The sequence below is a fragment of the Netta rufina genome, assembly GCF_964035555.1.
Source record: "Netta rufina genome assembly, chromosome: 5".
Classification (NCBI taxonomy): Eukaryota; Metazoa; Chordata; class Aves; order Anseriformes; family Anatidae; genus Netta; species Netta rufina.
In genome coordinates, this window is record NC_140128.1 from 32,526,063 (window position 1) to 32,547,063 (window position 21,001).

Consider the following 21,001-nt stretch of genomic DNA (forward strand, 5'->3'; position numbering starts at 1 on the left):
CCCCGCCGCCCGCCCCTCGGCCGCCCCGCGCACGCGCGCCCCGCCGCCATTTTGTGTGGCGCCTCAGGTGCGCGGCCGGCGGGACCGCACCGCCCTCATGGCGCTCAGCAGCCCGCAGCTCGGTGCTGCCCTGGGCAAGCCCGTCAGGCTCACTGTGCGTGGTGGTGCCTTCCAGGGCGTGCTGCACTACCTCAGCCCCGACCGGAGGCTGCTCCTGCGGACAGGTCGGGGCCGCCTGTGGTTCCCCAGCGCCCCGGCTTGGTGTGGGGCTGGAGGCTGAGGCGCTGTAGTGGGCATTTGGTGCCTCACAGCCCTGGGGCGGCTATGCCTGGGGGGCTCCCGCTCCTTTTTTTTTTTTTTTTTTGTGAGGAAAGCAGATCTATGTGAGCCTGATTTCTGGGGGACAAGCACCAGTAACTCGTTCTGTCGTTAAAAGCGGTGTTTGACGCTCCTGTCCCCTGCTGTTTGAACCCCTTGGTCTGAAAATAGCCGTGGGTGACTTCTGCAGGGACTGCCCAGGGACAGCGTGTGAGGCCTCCAGCCCACAGCCTGCCCAGCACTTGCTGTGCCCGCCGCAACGCATGTGTGTGGTTCCCCAGAGCCTAAACAGCCCTGGGATAAATAAAACACAGCCTTAAAGCTGAGATAAAAGTAGCTGGATCTGCCTGTGCTCTCTGGTTCGAGATTATGTGGGTATAGCAGCCCAAGAGTCTGTCCTGTTAAGCACGCGGAGTAATTGTATGGAAATGCTGTTATGTAGAGTGAACATACTGTCCTTTAAAATCCCCATTTTATTGACTATTGTAATTAATAGAACTAGCTGGTCTTCTGTTCTTGCTTTGTTGAGTAAGTGCTAAGTTTTTACCTGTACAGCAGAACTTGACATAACCTATTTTTTCTACTCCCTGATTGCAGTGAAGAACTTGGAAACTGGCAGAAGCACCCCAGGAGTAAAGCTGTTCTTTGAACATGAAATAGTCAGTGGTGAGGCCCTAATGTGTGTTAAGACACGGGGATCATGGACACTTGGTTCAGCATTTCAGTTTTGGTCACTGCTGGAGTCTTCAGTTGCACAACTTTTTTCTAAAGTCAGTAGGAATCAGAATGTTTTAGAAATCACACTCCTTTTGTTCCCCAGTTACCTGTTAGTGAAATAGTAATCGCACGCTTCATGAAGGTCTTGTGACTGTACTGCATTAAGGCTTACAAGTAGATGAGCTAATTAATAAAGTTCAGTAAGACCACTAATGGAAATAACAATCAGGAAGTTGAGCTATGCATGCTCCCTGTTTACTTCCTGAAGGTGGAAGGCGTAATTACACGTTTATTGTGCATTCTCTTACAAGTGCAAGATGTTCTGTGCTAGGAAGTTAAATTGCTGAAAGTTCTAGTTAATTTGGTTCTGCTTTTACTTGCACAGGTGAAAGGAATCTCCACTAAGTGGTCTGCTTATGTGAGCCTTTTTCTGTGATTCACTAGTCATAAAATACAGAATTACTCAAAAAAAAAGTTTATAGTGTTTAAAGGTCCTATGCATTTATTTCTATGGGCGTCTGCTATCAAGTTTTGCTTTGGGGACAAAGGGCAAAGTGCTGAGGGGAAAGTAGTTAGAAGGCAGCTTATCAAGTACTTACGTGTGTCCATCTGCCTTTTTCCATTGTAGTTTTTATATCTGTACTGTTTTATGTTTTTAATAGTAAGTAGCATAATTAGTTGTAGTTCAATATTGACTTCATTTTTGGTGGGATGCTAAGCCCACTGCTTATTGTTTAAATATTAAAGTTCTGATACCTTTTTTGTAAGTTACTTATATGAGCTATTTTATATAAGTTGTACATCAGAGTGAATTTAAAAATATTTAAGCTGTATTTTGAGTTTGTTTTCTTTTCTTGTATATATGTCTGTCCTATGCTGTTTATCATTCATTATAGTTCTCCTTTTTTAACACTTGTTATTTCCTGAAAGTTGCTTGTCAGCAGCAGAATATAAATTGTTTATTTCTATTGTAGTGGAAGTGCTGGATGAACTGGATTCAGGGAATGGAGCAACAGTGCTGTCTGAGTATGTTGAAATGCCTGCATCCTTTTGTGGTAGGAGATGGGGATAGGAATGCAATTGGTAGGGGAGGCACCACCTGCATTTAATATCTTACAGATGTTCAGACCCAGCTGTGTAAAGTTTGTATTTGCTCTAAAGAGTTTAATAAGGTGATGAGTAGAAGGCCTCCACTGTTTAAAAGACTCTTTCAAACTATAACTTAGTATTTCTCCTTTTTTATTATTATTTTTTTTTAGTTCCCATTAATGTTCCAGAGTAGAATAATTTTCATGGTTTGTTTGCAGATCAGCTTGTGGTTTCAGGGAGGGTTTCCCATGAACATTTCTTCTGCCTGAATAGTTAAAGGCGAATTGTACATGGAAGTTATGTTTATATACATGCTGTAAAATGTTTATAAACATGACTTTAGGAAGCTGGTAAGGCTATGTTTCAGACTTCTACAGTGTCCTGCTCTTAAATGGCTTTGCTTTGGGTCTTCTCACAAAACCACATGTATTTATTTTTTTTCTCCTAAGAAAAGTAGGAATGAAGAGATATCTATTGTATAGTCCTTAAAATATAGTTAGCACATAGAATTGTGATTAGCAGCACTTGTCTTGTTTGCTGCTGCCTCGTCTCCTTCTTCTCTGTCAAATAACATACATACTGTGCTCACTTGTGTGACAGATTTATTTTTGCACTAATCTTTTAATATGCCATTTTAGATGCAAGATTTTTCAGCTACATCTAAGTGTTGATCATTTATTTTTATAAATAAAGAGTTATTTTTATGTTTTATTATATTGAGGTAGGGATATACACTGTAGGAGCTCTATAATCAAAATGGGAGGGTTTTATATCAGTACACAGAAATTTATACTAATAAGGTGTATTTCACAGTAAAGTGCTCTTGATGTCGGATTGTCCTGTTTTAGAAATTAGAGTTTAAGAATTTAGAAATCTTATACGTGAGTTGGTAAACATTCACCTTACTGAAACGTCAATTTCTGGCCTCGATGTGCTACCATCTCTACTAAATATGTAATAACTTCAGCTTGATTATAGTAAAGTTTCAGTGGGTAAAGCTGTTTTACTGATCTATTAACTTGTAATCCAACTTGTAACTGAAACCTGATTACTTGAAAACTGAAACCTCTGATTATAATCAGAGGGTGATTATAATGATTAAATAATGGATCGAATATTAAAGTTTCAGTTTAAAAGTTTGCAGATTTTTCAACTGTGTGGTTCTCGGGCTTAGATCAGGTACTTCATTCATGGTACTTTTAGCTCTTTCTTCTCTTTAAACCTTCATTGCTGACCTTTGTGGTGAATCTGTTCAGGTTCTGTTTTCACCTTTTAGTTTTAGAAATAAATCTGAAATTTCATGTGAAATAAAGATCCTGTGAGCAAAATAACCATGTAGTGGGTTAGCTTCAAAGTCTCCCATAAGAATCATGTACATGGGGTTAGGAAGTTGCATCAGTGCAGCAGTTTATTGTCTAGATGCAGGTAGATGGTGTTGGATGGAATTATTTTCTTTATTAAAATATCCATGCTGGTGAAATGTGTAATGTTTTGACTTTTGTGCTATGTATGGCTGTCTTGCTCCTGCAGGTGCACTTCAGCTGCTGAGGGGAATGGGGACAAAGGAGCAGACACAGAACAAGCAGATTGTAGCCCATGGAGTTCTCCAGGCATTTTCCCCGAGAGCCAGCCCAGAGCCTTGAATAGCTTAAAGTACTCCCTCTCAGGTAACATGAATATTAGTCAAGCAATGTAGTTAGTGTGTGTCACACAGGATCTTCCCCCAAAGCTGTGGGCTCTTGGCTCGCCTGTATCTGGACAGGCTGTATTCTGAAAGAACAGTGGTCACAGGCAGATAGGCACAGAGCTCGGTATCAGCACACATGCCTTTTGCCTGCAAATATGTACACAACATCAGAAAAACTTGTTTGCTTTCCAGAATGTTAATCCTGTGGTTCTCATCAGCTGTAAAAGTGGCTGAGCAGCATAACTGATTTTTGGAGAAGTCAAGCGCTTCAGCCAGTGAGCATTCCTCTGTGGTGGCTGTTTAATCTTATCCTTGTACCTGAAATGTACATGGCACGACAAATAAGTGAAAGCTCACTAAGACTCTTGCTGTTCTGTACTGCACTGGCTGTTACGCTTGGAAGGCACTTGCATTGATTTGATTGAGCGGTTCCTGCTGTATGCACACCCACAGGTGCAGATCTAAAACACAGTTGGCTCGCCCTGTTCACATAGAGCTGTGACAGGCATGCAGGGCCTGTACAGGCTAAAGGAAGGTCGGTTGCCTTTGCCTGGGAGGGGGGGAAGAAAATGAGTGAGACTGATGTACTCTGGGAGAGCCTTTTAAAATGTTGTCATGTGATTTTGCAATAAGATGTTATTTCAGAGTTTGGAAGACTGTCCTTGTGTTGTCATGGGTGCATGTTATTAATGTTTGCATCTTACTTAAAAGGAAAGAAAATCTTTTGAAAGCCCTTTATCTGTTCATTAGACTTGGTTAAGCAGGTGTTCTGAAATACTAAAATCTGGCTTAAATTCTGTTAGCCCTCTGTTAACAGATGCAGTTTCTTGAACTGAAATCTTTATTTTCTTTATACATCACAAAGACAAAACAAAACAAAACACTGCAACTTTTGAACAGTCAGTATTTCTGTGAAAAATTTAGAATTTTGGCTCATGCTCAAGACTACGTATATCTGAAGCAGACAGTTCAGTAAACTGAACCTGAAGTTATGGCTGTTCCATCCCTGAAGGTGTACAGGGCTGGGTTGGATGGGGCTTTGAGCAACCTGGTCTAGTGAGAGGTGTCCCTGCGTGTGGCAGGGGGGTTGGGACCAGATGATCTTTAAGGTCCTTTCAACCCAAACCATTCTGTGATTCTATGGTCTGTTTGGATGTGTTCAGGGAGTAGAGAAGAGCTGAGAAGCTAAACCAGAGAAGTAGAGCGATTATATAACTGAAATACATACTCTGTGCAGAGTTCATTCAATCAGATGAAGCTTCTAATGCTTTTTTAACTTCATTTTAGAGAAAGAAGAAGAGAAGGTAGAGTACACAGTTATTGACTGCTTCCAGCAGAAATTTGGCCCAGCAGTAAGTATTAACTAAAGCTTTTGCTCAGCATATATGACTTTTTAAGCCCATTCTGTTTGTTTTGTCAGTAGCTGTTAGGTGCAAGATGGTGAGCACTGCTCCATGAGGTATTGTATTGGAAATTGTTTCTGCAGGCTGTAATGAAAATTCAGTAATAAGTAGTAACTGACTTCTTAAGTCAAGTAGAAATGGTGTGTCACTGGTGGTCTTAAAGTATATTTAACTTGTACATACACGTACATGCAGGGAAAGAGTGCAGTGCACATGAGTTTGTAGCAGATACGAATTTGTACCATTGTGTGCTGGTTGCTGTTTTCAGAATGTTTCACCTGTAAACTGTGATGAGGAGTCAGTATTACTAGTTAGTGAGCAATTATTTTCTTTAGAAAGAGAACAACATGAGGAATTGTTGGTGTTTGGAGAGGGAATCGTTTTCATGGGTGTTTAGAACTTCAGAAGCGTCTGGATGTGGTAGGAAGAATTTCAGAACCCATGATAGATTTATTGAACCTAATAGTATTTTTAGGTCTGACTTAGACCAGCAATGCTATGCCTTCCAAGCCATTTTCTCTTGCAGTTACATCATCTGGGATTTGGGTTTTTATTATGATAAATTGAGAGTGCACACAGAGGAAAAACCTCTTTTACCACAGGGCAAGATTTCCCTGCTTACAGATTAATTTATTTTTTGCTTGAAAAAGAAGCTGACTTTTTATTTCTGCCACTCTTATGCAGCATGTGCAGTATGGGTTAATTTATCTTAATTCTCTTGAAACTTCTTGCCTCTGTGAGGGTAACAGGTTTATCTGAATACCTTAGAAGATGAGTTCCTGTTTTTATCTAACAGGAACGCCTTCTTTGTGATCTTGAGGAAGTTTCTTAAACCTAGTTAAGAGAATTTCTTCTGAGGAGATACGGGGAGTTTATAATCTTTAGTTAATGATCTCTATTAAATGTGTTGTTTCTAGTTGCAGAATACCCAGCTATCTATCTGTAACTGGACTGATACTGCATCTGTTTGGATCGCTATATCCACAGGATTCATTGTGTTCCTGATTTGTATTTACCTTACATATGGATCGTGACCAGAAAAATCCAGCTTTACTATTTGTCCTTCTGCTTATCGTTCTCTGGCACTGATTATTTTTGTCCCTGTTTTTCATTAGGTGCTACACCTGAAACAGCAGCGTGTTGTTAGTGTAGTTGGAGAAGGTGTTAATTTATGTCGTCATGGAAAACTCTCCTGGCTTCAGGTAAGAAGCAGGTGTTTCCCCAGATGTGCCCCTAAATGGATGCAAAACTAATAAATGTTTGGGGATTAGCCTGTGCTTAAGATGTACTAATGTGACTCTTTTGGTAAGGGATATGATTTTCGTCAAGACAATTAAGTGTTTTCATGCACTACCTGTTACAGGAAGAATTATGCCATTGTAAGGCAATATAATAATTACTTGTATATCACATATATTTGTATATAACAAATAATTTGGTTGGTTTGCCATCTTTATTTACTTGAATAGAGGTAGAGGTAGTACAATAGTACAGCTGTTGCCTATGGAAAAACTGCAAAACCCACCTAATCACAATGCCAATATAACTGGAGAAGTAAAATGCAGCTAAAGATGATAAAATATCTTGATTAGCTCTGATGATATAAATATCTGACCAGGAAGGGATGGAAATTAATATTGTTTTATATACTCAAAAGTATCCTGGTTTATTTTTAAGGAGGTTTAAAGTGGGCGTGGTTAATCCAAAGCAAAAACTTGTGTGGGAGTTCAAACTTGCAGAAGTAAGTGTCTACAGAATGTTTGCTTTGGCATGGCTAAACTGTATTCATATATCAGCTTTTGTTAAGCCATTATGAGTTTGAGAATAGACAACATCTAAATGTTATGGCCTATGTTGAATGGTGTAGTGGAAAACAATGTCCTTTTTTTTTTTTTTTGTAGCAGTTTTTGACACCTAAAGGGATGTCATGGGAACAATATTTTTTCTTGATCGGATTCCTTAGAAATGACATTGAGGTACATGTAGGAATTTATGCAAAGTGCTTTGGATAGGGCTTGCTCTTAAAATGCAGCAAAATGCTACCTTTAAATGTGTATAGTAGACTACTAGGTCGTTTTTCCTAATTATTTTGAGTTATCTCTGAAAAAAGCAAGTCTTTCTCATAGATTAGCATTAAGGAAACTGAAAGTGTGCTGCTTAATGTGTACTTGTATATAAGGTTGTCTTGTATGTGACAGTGCGCTTTCTCCTACCTTAAAATCCATTGTTCTTGTCTCTCTCACTCATCTTCTTTCTAACTCAATTTGTCGTAGATAGCAACAAAGAGCCGTATTTTTCTGTTTGATATTTTCCTTCTGGGACCTCAAGCTTTCAAAAATGGATTACAGATGGTGCTGGAAGATGAAAACATCTTGAAGGTAAGGGTTAAGGGTGTGTGAGAACATCTGAGGTAGGAGGGGTTCCATATAGGTGTAACGATTACCAGAAAAATTGCAGTTGGATACAGGTTTGTCTGACAGCTCTTTCTTGCTCCAGGTCATACATGACTGCCGTTGGATCTCAGACTGCCTTTTTCACCAGTACAGCGTCCTTCTCTGCAATGTCTTTGATACACAGGTACCCTTCACATACTCTGGTTGGCAACAAAAGTTTTGATGAGAGAAAACTGAGCCTTATTCAGAGCCTTCTTTCAAGGAAGGTTTAATGTCAGTGGAATGTGGTGATAGTTGAGCCTTCTAAATGTATTTTCATTCCAGGTAAGAATTGCCAGGCAAGGCTGCTATTTAGAGCTTGTCTTGTGTAGACCAGAATAGATTAAAAATACTAGTTTTTCACAGAACAAGCTTTTATCTTAGTCAAAAGAAGCATCAATCTATGAGAGGTGTTTTGGGTATCTCTAAATCCCCATTTTAAGAGATTGTTAATATCTAATACTAGCAGCATTTTTTTATTATTATTTTTTTTTTAATATATGTTAATGGGTCTTGATAAAACTTGGCACAACCTGATGCTACTGTGGCTTTAACTGGAGCCAGATAGACTTGTGTTTTATATTTCTGGTTACCCTTTCTGACCCTTTCACAAGTGCAGAAAACAGTCAGGCTTACAGGTATCTAGGAATGGAAGTGTCTGTTAATAAACACAGTTGTGGAATTGAGAGTATAGGCCAGATAATCACAAAAATCTTTGCTTTTGCTAGTGCTAGCTCTGGTAATTGTGGTAGTTAAAATGTTGCATGACTAAGTGGAAAATTAGAGCCTTTTCAGAGAAGAAAATAACAAAATGGCTATCATTGTTTGTAGTGGGTGTGGGTGTGTTATTCTTGTCCTTGTGTGTGCACTGATTTTTCATGTCATAAACATGACTGTCTGTAGTAGTTCTTCAAAGTCCTAGTCTGGGCTATATAGTAAATGTTATACAACAAAACTTTCTTTCAGTCCCTCTCTGATGTTAGTTTGGCCTTCTGCCCCTAAAAATTTTTAGTGTTCTACTACAAATCAAGTATCAATCAATGTCAGTGTTAAATCTTGACTGCATGAAAAAGGTCAAGAAGAAAATTCCTACCAGTGCTGCTAATATATTAACTAGGCAATTGTGCTGCCTAGAACATGTAACTGGTACAGTGGAAATACCTAACCAGACCGACCCATGCTAGGACCTCTGAGGCCCATAAATGGCTCTCATAGTTCTGTTTCAGTGTGAGCTGACATGCATGCTTTTCTTGCATTAATAGATCTTTAGGCTTAGATTCAATTACTCTGATCCATTGATCTGAGTCTGAATCATACATCCAATATAAGTAAGCTAGGGGAGCAGTTTGGTTTTGACTGCCCTAAAGTGTGCCTGTAATTGCAGTATGGAGCTGTCATCTACTTTTGTCATCTACTGTCTGGAGACAGTAACTGGGAAATTCCTGTGAGCAAACTCTCACAGAGGCTCTTTGTGAAGCACTTAACACTGAGAAGCAATTCTTAAAATTGGAGCAGGCTGCGTACACAAGTGCACGTGCAAGTGAGACTGTTTAAAAACACAGCAGTGAATTGAAGAATTCTGGTTTAAATGGGATTCTGCCTGCATCATTTGAGAAGTTTTACCCATGGTTTGGCCAGTTGCTGTAACTGTTTGTTGCTTGTAATAATATACATGTAGTGCACATCAGTGAAAGGTTTCTAATGCGCATCCGTAATGCTGCCTTCTCAGACTCTTCTGTGCTGCACCATCAGATTAGAGCATTCTCATGCGCTGAAATCTCTGCCTCTTTTAAAATGTTGTTGGCTGCATAGTTGTTTACAATTAAATGAAATAATGCAATTCTTCTTAGATGTGTGTACCAGAAGAATAAAGAAAGGACAACAACTTGAGACTGTCCATAAAACAGAGGTTCATGCTAAGTTTAATCATAAAATGTGAAAGTGATGTATTTGTGGTCTGGTTCCACAGATCAACACAAGTACACACCTCTTTAGCATGTAGTAGTCAGTTTCTGCCCTTGAATCCAAGCCATTAGCATGCAATGACTAAGATTTTCTGAGAGAGTTCAGTGATAGCTAAAACACTGTTTTCATTGTTAAGTTTGTTTTCTAATCTTGTGCATTCAGATTAGGCTTTTTATGAATAGACTGCATTTTTGTTTAAATATTTAAGTCTATTATCTTCTTGTTTGGAAAGCATTGACTTTTTTTTTTTTTTTTTTTTTTTTAAAAAAAAAACTAGTAATTCCCTCTCTAACCTTCTGGAGGAATGGAATATTCATCTCCATAGATTTGAAAGTCTTTATCTTGACTTTGAGTAAAAATAACTGACTGCTTCAGAAGGTCTTTCCTGAGGCTCCTCTTCATCTGCATTTGGCCATTGAGAGCTAAAAGCCAAATGAGTTTTTAGTGGTCAGAGGTACAGTAAAAAGGTCTGTTCAGTAAGAAATGATGGAAACTCCCTCTTTACCTGGTTATTTGTGCTTACAAACCAGTGAAAGTCAGCTTTCACTGGGTCTTAATTTTCCTGTCTTCAGTGAATTAATCAGATTGGATTACTGCAGTTCCTTTCTCCATGTATACTGTTACTTTTTAGCTGATGCTTGTAGACTTCTTTGGACTACAGCAACGTAGTCAGCATACCAGAAGTATAGGCAGTCCTAGATCCTTTGTTCTGCTACAGAGCATCGGAGGTCTGACATCATTTCTTTCCTTAGTCCAAGATGGCTTGTTCTACTTGTGGTGCACTAGCATTTTTCATCTTCCTCATAATACTTTAGTAAAAGCTTTTATTCCTTGGGAATTCAGTAAATGGATTTGCTTACTGCTTTCTTCTGATAAGCACAGTAAATACATGGCTTCTCTCCCAGAGAAGGCAGCTGATGCCTTAGAGTCAGCTTTACTCAGTAGTAAATCATACCAGTTTGTTTGCCTTTGCTATTGGATGGGAAAATAGATGTATTTTCAAAAGACTTAGTTAAGTTAAAAGACTTAGATAAGTCAGGAACTGGGGGGCTAGTCTTGGAATTTGCACTCAGTGTAAGTGGCCAGAAGAAGTCAAAGCTAGAAAATCCTGTTGTCACCATTGCAGGGGTTGGACTGGGGCTGTAAAGCGCTGTATGGCCTGGTCTGGATAGCACATGGACAGCTCCTGGTAGAACAGCTCAAACAGCAGCTTCAGCTGTAACGTTTGCAGTAAAACTGGGCTAGCATGTAAACTCCAGGTTTTGTTGGCAGGTCTGTAGATACTTGCATTAAGAGTGTTGGCTTCAGGTTTCGTAACAAAGTTAGAAAGGAGACAAGGATTATGAGAGGTCAGTGGGGATTCCAGAGGACCAGAGTAGGAGTCTGGGGTTTTGAGTAGGAGAGAAAGTCTGAGAACTTGGTTCTAACGATGCATCACTCAAGTATTAGATTTTGAAGGTGGATCTAGCCTTTTCAGTTTCTCTTCTCTGCTTCCCTGGTGGGTAGACTCTCTTCCAAGCTTTTGTTTTCCATTGTCACCGCTCTGCACCTGTTAAAATAGTCCCAGTCATCCTAGTGTTCCCTAATTAGTAGCAAAAATTGGAGCCTGATACTGTGAAGGGTGTAAAAAGGATAAAACCAGCATAGGAAACAAGCAAAAAATATGCCATGCAGTTACTGCTGTAGGTTGTTGTCTCTTTCAGTTTTGGGTCTGTATGCTGTCAAAGATAAGTTTTACTGGCAAAATCAGTTTTTTGTCAAAAGGTTTTAGACCATTTACATATTCTTTCATCGTGTTTTCCTTGCATTGCATCACTACTTTGTGTTTAAAAAAAAAAAAGCAACAAGAAGTAGGGGAAGTATCACTGTGTGCTTACTCTCTTCTGATACTATTCCTAATGTGCTGTCTGGAGAAATCATTCTTATAACCTGATTTACTCTTCATTTAACTTGATGGCTTTAAGGAGTCAGACTACTACTTCTGCAATTGTATACAGTCAAAATGAGGATTAATGTGTCTGCAGTATATTTTTTGTATTGTAATATGCTTCCCCTCTGTCAAATCTCCACATTCTCTGCTTTTGCTCAGCAGACACTGGGGAGGACATACTGATCTCTTCCATCACAGGTGGCTGATGTTCTGCAGTTCTCAATGGCAACAGGTGGCTACTTTCCACACCGTGTCTGCACGTTGCAGGAGTGTTTGATGCAGCACTTGAAGATACCTTCCAAATGGGATGCCCTCATGAAGTGCAGGCAGGAAGTGGCTTCAGTGAGTTGATTCAGTGAGGCACCTCTGAAGACTGAATTGTGAGCTGTGCTGTGCCCCTTTTCAGATTCTTTTTTTTTAAGAGCATGGCACTCTTTAGTAGTCAAATTGCTGTAGTTAAGGACATTTCGTAATAGTCATTTGGGAGACAGATGCATGCTTCAGCTCCCGTCAATGCTTATGCTAGTATTTCCTAATAATACATTTGAAATTGAGTATTGAAGAAACACAAAGCTTGTGCAATAGAAGTTTTGCGTAACTGGTAAAAAATGGTCTGGATATCTTAATATACTTGACTAATTCTGAAACCTAGCTCCAAAAGAACAAATTGGGTAAAATGAACCCTGAGTCATGTAGGGAAAGAGGAAACACTCTAGCCAGCACTGCGAGAATGGAAAAATGAGAGTAACAGCACAGTTCAGTGTCATTTGCTATATAATTGTCCGTGTTTTTGTTAATCTTTCAGAGAGGGACAGGCAAGGAAAGTCTTAATAGGCAAGAAGTTCCCAAGATCTGGGGAGTGTAACCTGGATAAATAGCATGTAAATAGGCTGGTGCCAGGTGTGATATCTCTTTGTTGAATTTTTAATCACCTGACCTTTCTTTTAGTTGAGGGGGCTGGGAGGAGGACTTCCAAAGATACTGTTAAATATGGGAGGAGCTAGATACTTAATGAGACCCCGCTATGCAGACAGGATTTCTTTTGTGAATGGGAACAAGCTCTGTTCTGCCAGACCATCTTTTTCTGCCTTTATACTAGTTTTGTAACTTCCTGAGTAAATCTGAGTGGTTTTGCACAATCTATTCATTGATAGGAAGTTTTCATCAAAAGCCTCAATTATATATCTTTTGATATGGCTATAATTTGTTCAGGCAAATTATTTTTAAACTGATAGCTGCTCAGTGAAATCTCAAATTTGAACACATCTTTATTTTTTACTTTGGTGTCTGAATTCCAATAGCGTCTGTCAGAATTTCATTTTAGAGAATTCTGTATGGCAAATCTAAGCCAAATGACAACAGGCTTGCCTTCCATGTTTAGCTTTCACAAGTCATTCTATTGGTCTGAAGATGAAAAGTAAAAAATGACTGTGTAATACGTGTATAGTAAGTATACCACCATAAGGGACTGTAGCGATACTTCTGCTCACAGTATCATGGTCATGCTGCTTCACTGGGACTTACAGAACATGAGAGTTAGTTTCAGTTGTGCTGACTGAAATTGTTCCTATCCCTGGCTGCTTCCCTGATGGGAGATTTTTTTCCAACTTGATCTTTAGGTTTCACTCTTTGAAAGATGCAGCTAGTTTCCTACCTTGTTTTAGACAGATGAGAGACAACCTAGCTTTACACACTGTAGTAGGTGTACGTTGTTTTTTCTGTTGTTTTTTAAGAAGTAATTCCTCCCAGAGTTCCTCCTCTTCTCTGATATCCCCAGGGTTGTATGCAGATGGCCTTAGAAACTGCAAGCGTTCAGTAGTACTGAAATAGAGATCAGGATCTGGCAATATTGTTTAAACTGCAGTAGAACGTGATGAAAAGTTTTGTTATAATTCTTGCTACTGGAATAACTGTTTTCATTTGTATTGGGATACACAGGAGAATCCCAATATATGGTTCTTGAGACCCTTTCCACCTTCTCTGCTTCAAGCACTTGCTCTGAAGGCTATGTACCTTCTGATGGTCCACTCATCTCTAATGGATAATTTGATGTCTGACCTAACAGCTGTGGTGAATGATTACTTAAATGCTTATCGGAATGGATCTGGAGATCACCTTAGGAGCACAAAGGTGGGTATGTCCTAGCTTGTGTTTCGGCCTGGTAATGTGATCTAAGGCTCTGATGGATGAACTCTGGAGGACATAGTTAAATTAGCTTCCTCTTCTGCAGCTGTGCACCCTACTTCATGCCACATCTTGCTTCTAGAGCACAGCAGCAGAAGTGATGGTGTCTGTCACCATCCCTGGAAGTCTTTAAAAGATGTTTAGATGTAGAGCTTAGGGATATGGTTTAGTGGGGACTGTTAGCGTTAGGTCAGAGGTTGGACTTGATGATCTTGAGGTCTCTTCCAAGCTAGAGATTCTGTGATTCTGTGATCTGCCTGCCTTTCACGTCAGTCTATTTGCACAAATGCACGTTAACTTAGTACTGTGGGTGGTGAGCTGCAACTGTTAAGGAATGGACGCGTGCCTTCTGTTCATTCTGATCTGAGTTTGAAAACCTCTGGGCTCAGTGGAGGGTACGTGTGTTTGTGGACATGAAGAGCAACAGGCAGTTGCAAAGTGGGTGTTATTTGGAGCTGCCAGAGTTGCTTTGGTTTGATAAGAAGTTTTACTCCCCAAAAGTTGTTAATTTTTTTTTTTCTCCAGTTGTTCACCCTTACTGCTGAGTTATTTGAATATCCTGTGTGTTTCTGAGAAATGTTATGTTTTGTTGCCCAAAGGTTTTTATTTCTGTAAGGACATGAGTTACTTCTTTCTTTCAAATCTATTGTCATCTGAGTTATCTAAAAAATCCAGTCACGTAACACTTTTCATCTTTGGTTACGTAGAGCCAGTAGTATTGCTGTCCAGATAACTTTTAGTGGCTTTTGTATGGCAGACACTTCAGTAATTCCCTCTTCATTTATAGAGGTGGTGGGGTGCAGGATTTTTGGTTAAGGAACTTGACCTTCTTCACTGATGGGAAGAAAGTTCCATGCAAACCAAATAGGCAGTGGTGATGGTGTGGTCTTTTTCAGTGTCTTTAGTGAAGAAATCTTAGCAGGGCTTGTAATAACTATGTAAGATATGGCTGCTGTTAAGATAGAGCAAAAGGTAAGTTGCCAGACATCTTCATTCATCATGAGGAGACTGAACTAACATGATTAGATCATGTCATTAGCTCATTTTTGCGGTTGTAAATACCTTGAAATATTTGTTTGGAAAAGTGAATACAGGTCTATCTTAAGGGACAGGTTTATCTGTTTCTTTGCCCTGGTTTAACAAAGCACTTGAGTGCAGACTTGAATCCTTTGAGAACTATGTAAGGGCTCAGAGCAGTAAATCCCATTAGTGAGGATTTAAGAGGAGATGAATGTAGATAACCACAAGAGGTCACAGTTGCTTCACAGATCATATCTGAAAACCTTTTCTTTTGAAAGAAGTTTTCAAAAACAGAAGGTTGTGTATACCTCATTGAAAAAAATGAGCGTGACATCTGAATTTCCAGTGTATCTGTCCTATGTTTGCATGCATTTTAGAGGGGAAAAGAAATGTTTTTTAGAAGTGAAAGGATTACAGAGTAATTCTACTTAACATTGGGCTATTTGTTTGTAGAATTTTCAAACAGTAGTCAGGTTAACAGTTGCTGAAGCCAATCCTTTCTTAAATCCATTTACTGCATAAGATTAGCCAAGGGATTAATTTGATCATGAGCATTTCAAATGGCATTTTTAAGGCTTATTTAATATCACATCTGATGGTCACACTTGCAGTTGCTTTAGGAATCTTGTAGTATGGACAGTAAGAATAGCCATTTTTACCATCATTTCACTGTTAATCATTTTCCTTTTTATATCTTGTAAGAGGATCACACAGATGAAAGTCCCATACTAGAACAAAAATCTGCTTGATACGTATTTAAAGCCCAAGCAAACCTCCATGGTTTGGTGCTTTTTTTTTCTGTTATTTGTTTGTGTTTTTTTTTTTTTTTGATATTTTTGAATTTTTTCAACGAAGTAAGAAATCAAAGTTAATTTTAAGGACATCCTTTGTGAGTTGACAAGTTCAACTAAATCTGGTTAAAAATAATAAATAGTTTTATGCAACTTGTAGTTTCTCTGACTGTTTATTAATTCCCTGAATCAAAGAGCGTTTATTCAGATCCGGTTCTCTTGTGGAGCTAAAGTATAAAGCTACTTGGAAAATCCTTTTACTGTAAAAGAGCTATTTTACTTCTTATACCGACTAGTTAAAATTTAAGTTAAGCTCTGTGGGATTTACTGGCTTGTAGTTGGGATATAGTTCTACCAAATATCACTTGAAGAGGTCTCATACCAACTAAAAGAATATGGAGCAATCTGATTGAAAGCACTGAATGAAGAGAGTCAACCTCTTGAAGTTACCTTTTTCTTTTTTAAAGGTGACCTGAATCTAGCAGGATTTATACATGGCTGGACATTGTCCTTTCTTTCTTATTTGACCTTCCATAGTTAACTTCTAGTCTACTGTACTTAATTGTTCAACATCCTAATTCTTCAATGTAGCTGCCTTTCTTTATTAGTAAAGTGGGCCCATTTTTACTTGGAATTTGCTGGATGTAGATCTTCTAACTGTTCAATCACCATTGTAGCAAAAACATTGCTGGACTCCTGGTGTACAGCAGTTTGGTATGATGAGCTTGTCTTATCTTGGAGCCAGACTCCAGCAGCAGCAGAGTCCCTGTGCTTGATGACTTTGTTCTCCAAGCATCATCTGACGCAGTTCTAATGCTACTTCAGGAGAAACAGTGGATCTCCTTAGATTCTGAAGTAAATACCTGTGCAGGGGAAACACTCTGAGAACATGAAATAGGAGTCTACTGTGCTCTCTTCATGCATTATGGCAACCGTGGAGAACCAGAAGTGAGTCCTCAGTTGCTGAAGCAGGACTGCAGCAAAGCCCATGAATGCTCCGGGACCATAAAGTTATTTTGCACAAGCTGCCATGGTGAATTGCAGCTTCCAGATCAGAGCTGACACCATTGAACTTCAGCTCAGACTAGTGTTGTAGCATCCTCCTAATCTTTCCTGGGTCACTGCTGCATCCAGAAATTCATCATGCCAACAGCTATTGTATGTCTTACAACAGTATCAGGATACATGCGGTGAAAAAGATGTTTTGGCTTTCCAGACCAAGGTTGCCTGTGAATTGAATAATGCTGAGTACTGAGGAATAATGCTGAACAATGGCTATCAGGGCAACTAGCAACTCCCTCCTTTCTTTGTCTAATCAGGGGATTCTACTTCTGGGAGCAGATTCTGCCTCTGGGTGGGGCCCTCTGTTGTTCCTATTCTCAGGAACAGAAAAAGAAAGGAAAAGTGAACATGCATAATCAAGGAGAAAGAGCCAAGCCTCCTCAGTTGCCCTGCAGCGAGGTCACTGCATTCCCTTAGGGGTTGCTGCATCCAGTACAAGATGAGGAAAGATAGGTGTGAATTAGGCTGATGAATGTAATTGTGCTGTAAAGTGTAACTTCTTTACCGAAAGGGTTGTTAGACTTTGGAACAGGCTGCCCAGGGAAGTGGTGGAGTCACCATCCCTGGAGGTCTTTAAAAGATGTTTAGATGTAGAGCTTAGGGATATGGTTTAGTGGGGACTGTTAGCGTTAGGTCAGAGGTTGGACTTGATGATCTTGAGGTCTCTTCCAACCTAGAAATTCTGTGATTCTGTGTGATTCTGTCTTTCTCAAGTGGTGATCTTCCCTCACCGCTGAGAGCGAGCTCATCCTAGATTTCCCAACTCTGGGTCTCTGCTATTTCCTGTATTTTCAGCATTGCTTTCTGCCAGGAGTAACTACTCTCTTTGTGGACGCAGAAATGAAGTAAAATGGATTTCTGTGCCTCTGCAGTGCTGTCTCTAGAAATAAGCTAGTACAGGAGCTGTGTGTGAAATTTCCAATTGTCCTTGTAGATTTCTGTTGTATGTGGTTAGGGGTTTGAAAGTATCACTGCCTTTTGATGTGTAGGACTTAGATTCAAAGAAGCAAATGCTGCCTGGGAGCACATTGGTGTTAAGAAGCAAGTGATCTCTTAGAAGCGCAGCACTTTAACTGGTGGTTGTTCACAAGCAGAGCTTTGGTACTGTAGCACAGTTGTGGCAGTCGGGAAGCTGGATGCAAGTTCTTCTGGCTAAACAGACCTGAAGGTGGGGGGTTTGCAACTAAGCGCTTCATCTGCTTTTTTTCTTAATGCTGTCTGAACTATTTTGCCTTCCTCTGGATCTGTGCGGACTTCTAGATGCAGGTTTTGTGAGGCATGGCTTTCCTTTACAAAGGCTACGATAACTCCCATAGAGTATCCTACCTGTATTTTTACTTCTCCTGCTCTTGGTGTTTCTGCCAGTGTGCCCATACTGACAGCTGCCTGAACCAGCATGAAGCTTTCCCCTGTCTTCCCCTGGCCTGTCTTTAAACATGCACCATCGTCCAGTCCCTGGATATCAAGGCAGGTTTTAAGCAAGTTACTACAGTTGCTTGTTCAGCTGTTTCATCACTGTTCCAGGAATCTTGGGTGAAATGCACCTCGCTGTTTCTGTTTAAAGTATCAGGACAAATATTTATGCAACAATCTGAAACATTCTGGATACACAACAAGTGTTTTTGGGGTGGGAGCCTCCACATTTTTTCATGTTGAATGCAGAAGTGAAAATATGTTGTGTTTGTTCCTGTGCTGCTTTTGTGTTCTGACCATCGCTTGGCCCAGCAGCATGGCTGATGTTTTATGTGCTTCTTGTGTTTACAGAAAGTTTTGTTTTGTTTTTGCTAAATAATAATTAAATTCTTCTGGCCTGCCTTTTGTTTGTTCTGCAACTTCATCCTTCCTGATTTCTTCATTTGGATGGGGCTTCACTGTTCTGAAGGGTAATTATTTAATAGTTTCTGTTCCCCTGCTCTGCAGTCCTGCCGGTTTCCTTTCACTTTCTGTGATGTTTTGCCGTTAAGTAATGTTTGCTCTGTGCTGCCTGTGTGTTGTCTTGAAGTTGTCCCCATGCAACCTGCTAGAACTGAATTTGCTTGGCTGCTTGTTAGCAAGCTTCTTTATTGATGTGTAACTCCCCTTTCTATAGATGAAAGCAGTTGTGGATATTTTTGTTGTTCCTACAAACACGGCGAGCACTGCAGTCCTTGTTAATAGCAGATCCTCAAATGGTTTTGAATGAAAATGAATGAAAATGTGATGTTTTGTACAGAGTTCCATGCACTGCTCAGAACCAAGTCAAGGAATCACAGAATCATTCAAGTTGGAAAAGACCTCCAAGATCATCTAGTCCAACCTTTAAGGAGAGCATTTCTTCTCATGTTCTTCCTAAGCAGCTGTTCTATTGATTTATAAACTATGTTGTTTTGTTTTTTTTTTAAATATATATATACATCTGTTTTTAGGATACAAATACCACGTTTTTAAAGAAAAGCCAGAAAAGTTGCCTTTACAGTGGCTCCTACCAGGAAACCTGAACTGGTCATGCCTCTATGGGGGCTTCACACCTTTATAGTGCAAAAGATCTCAGGAGAAATCTAAATCCCATATGCAAAATATTACTTAAATCTTGAAGATCTGCGTAATAAAGGAACAAACAATAAAGCAGGCCTAATCTTTGGGTTGCCTTTGAAAGGGAGAGGAGTGTCTCCCCCTCCCTCCCCCCAAGATAGTGTTTGCAGGTAGTTAATGCATTCAGTAGATGTAATGGGAGATGATTATTCTATTTCATTGGCTAATTACAGAGGGAGCTCTTATCTGATATTAACAAAAGTAGAGCATGTGTATGCATATGTATTGTTTTGATTTCTTTTCTCTTTCTTTTCTTTTTCCCTTATCAGCCCACTTGCAGGGAGCTGCCAAAGGAGCTGCGTCAGCTGGCAGGCGACCAGAAGCTGCGAAGGGAGAAAGCAGTGAAAGACTACAGGATGAATGAGGATGGGCTTTTGATCAGGCCAGCCATGAAAATAAATGAGAAAAACGATCCACAGAAGGATGGGGCGCATAGAGATGACAGGGACTGTCTTCCCCCAAATGGAGCAATGAGTCGAACATCCTTCAACAATCAGGATCTACTTTGTCAGGAAAAGCATGAGAATCAAAATCAAGTGGCAAGACTGTGGGAGAACCTCAAACCAACTTCAAACTAGTTGTAAAAAAAAAAAAAAAATCTTTGATACAGGTGACTTGGTGAGCTCAAATTGCAAATCTGAGGACATCCAAATGAATGAAAAGGGGCTGTTCCCCGTGTAGAAGTACCAAAGGAAAACTCCTCTCTTTAAAAGGACAGATAAACAGGTTGTTGATGGGAAATAATGATGGTCTCTCTAATGCAAAGGCAATTCCTGCTGTGTGATTTGTCAAGATCTGTTTTGAGATCTTTTTTTTTTTTTTTTTTTTTTTTATGAGCTGGTTTTGCTCTTGACTTTTTTTATTAGAGAAGTGTCTTCAGTTGTATTGGTTCTTTTGTTGTCAACTGTTGCAGTGTATGTAAAACTCCCACACAGACCAAACATCTAAATAGGGGAGCTCCTAACATGTCTGTTCATTGAGATTAGAAAGGGCTTGCTTGGAAAAAACATAAGAGTTCTGGCCAACTAACGTGGGCTTGGTTTATACACGGATAAGCGTGGCTGTTGTTTAGATATGCCAAGAGACTTAGGAGAGTGCAAAGGATTCCGCCCTAATCAACAGCTCTGCTGGCAAAAATGGCAGAGGTGTACTTACTAAAAGGACTCTTCTGCCAACTCAGGGAGATTTTAGGCTAGCTGACAAAAGAAGCATTCTGCTTATTATGTTGCATTGTGTGTCAGCCCTACTCTATTAGACTCGTGTAGATAAGGCAGCAGTACTACTGTGTGTATACGCACAAGTGTCTGTATTCTAAAAGCGGGAGAACAGTTAAATTAGTTGCAAAGGTGTCTAGCATTTTCCTCAAAGTAAGATATAACAGCAAAACCAGTTTATTCTCGGTGTGCTTGCTTTGGCTGTTATTCAGTAAAAGTAAAACTTCTCCAGCTGATAGTGCTCTGCCACAGTGACAAAGGACGTGCAGGCAGTGCCTGAGTCTTGGACCATTTTTTGGTGTAATCTTAATGGTATTCTGTAACTAAATTGTATAGGTACTTTGTCGCAGTTTGCTGTAGAAAAAATAAACCAGGTTTGAAACAAGTTTCGTACAGGTTTTTATGTGGAGACGGAGTCTGTTTCACTTGGGCTGCTAGGAGATGGGCCCCTTCTCAGCACTGGATTTCATACTGTTCATCTAGAACCAGACTTTCCTAGGCAGGCGGACGCTGTGGAACACGCGGGCTGCTCAGAGCCTCGCATTTCACAGCTGCACTCCCCTGGGCCCACCCGCTCCCCTCAGAACAGGGCCCACGGCAGCGACTCAGACACGGGCG

General features: G+C 40.0%; 1 protein-coding gene across 1 annotated transcript; it reads left to right on the plus strand.

Moving 5' to 3' along the window:
• Positions 1–97: 97 nt before the first annotated feature.
• On the plus strand, positions 98–19,789 carry EXD1 (exonuclease 3'-5' domain containing 1; the record flags this gene model as incomplete). Its single annotated transcript, XM_084287908.1, has 11 exons — positions 98–224; positions 916–984; positions 2,010–2,061; positions 3,655–3,791; positions 5,099–5,163; positions 6,330–6,416; positions 7,488–7,592; positions 7,711–7,791; positions 11,740–11,883; positions 13,480–13,671; positions 19,439–19,789. 11 exons carry the CDS (start codon positions 98–100, stop codon positions 19,745–19,747), a joined length of 1,368 nt encoding a protein of 455 aa, XP_084144034.1. The 3' UTR covers positions 19,748–19,789.
• Between the last annotated feature and the right edge of the window lie 1,212 nt (positions 19,790–21,001).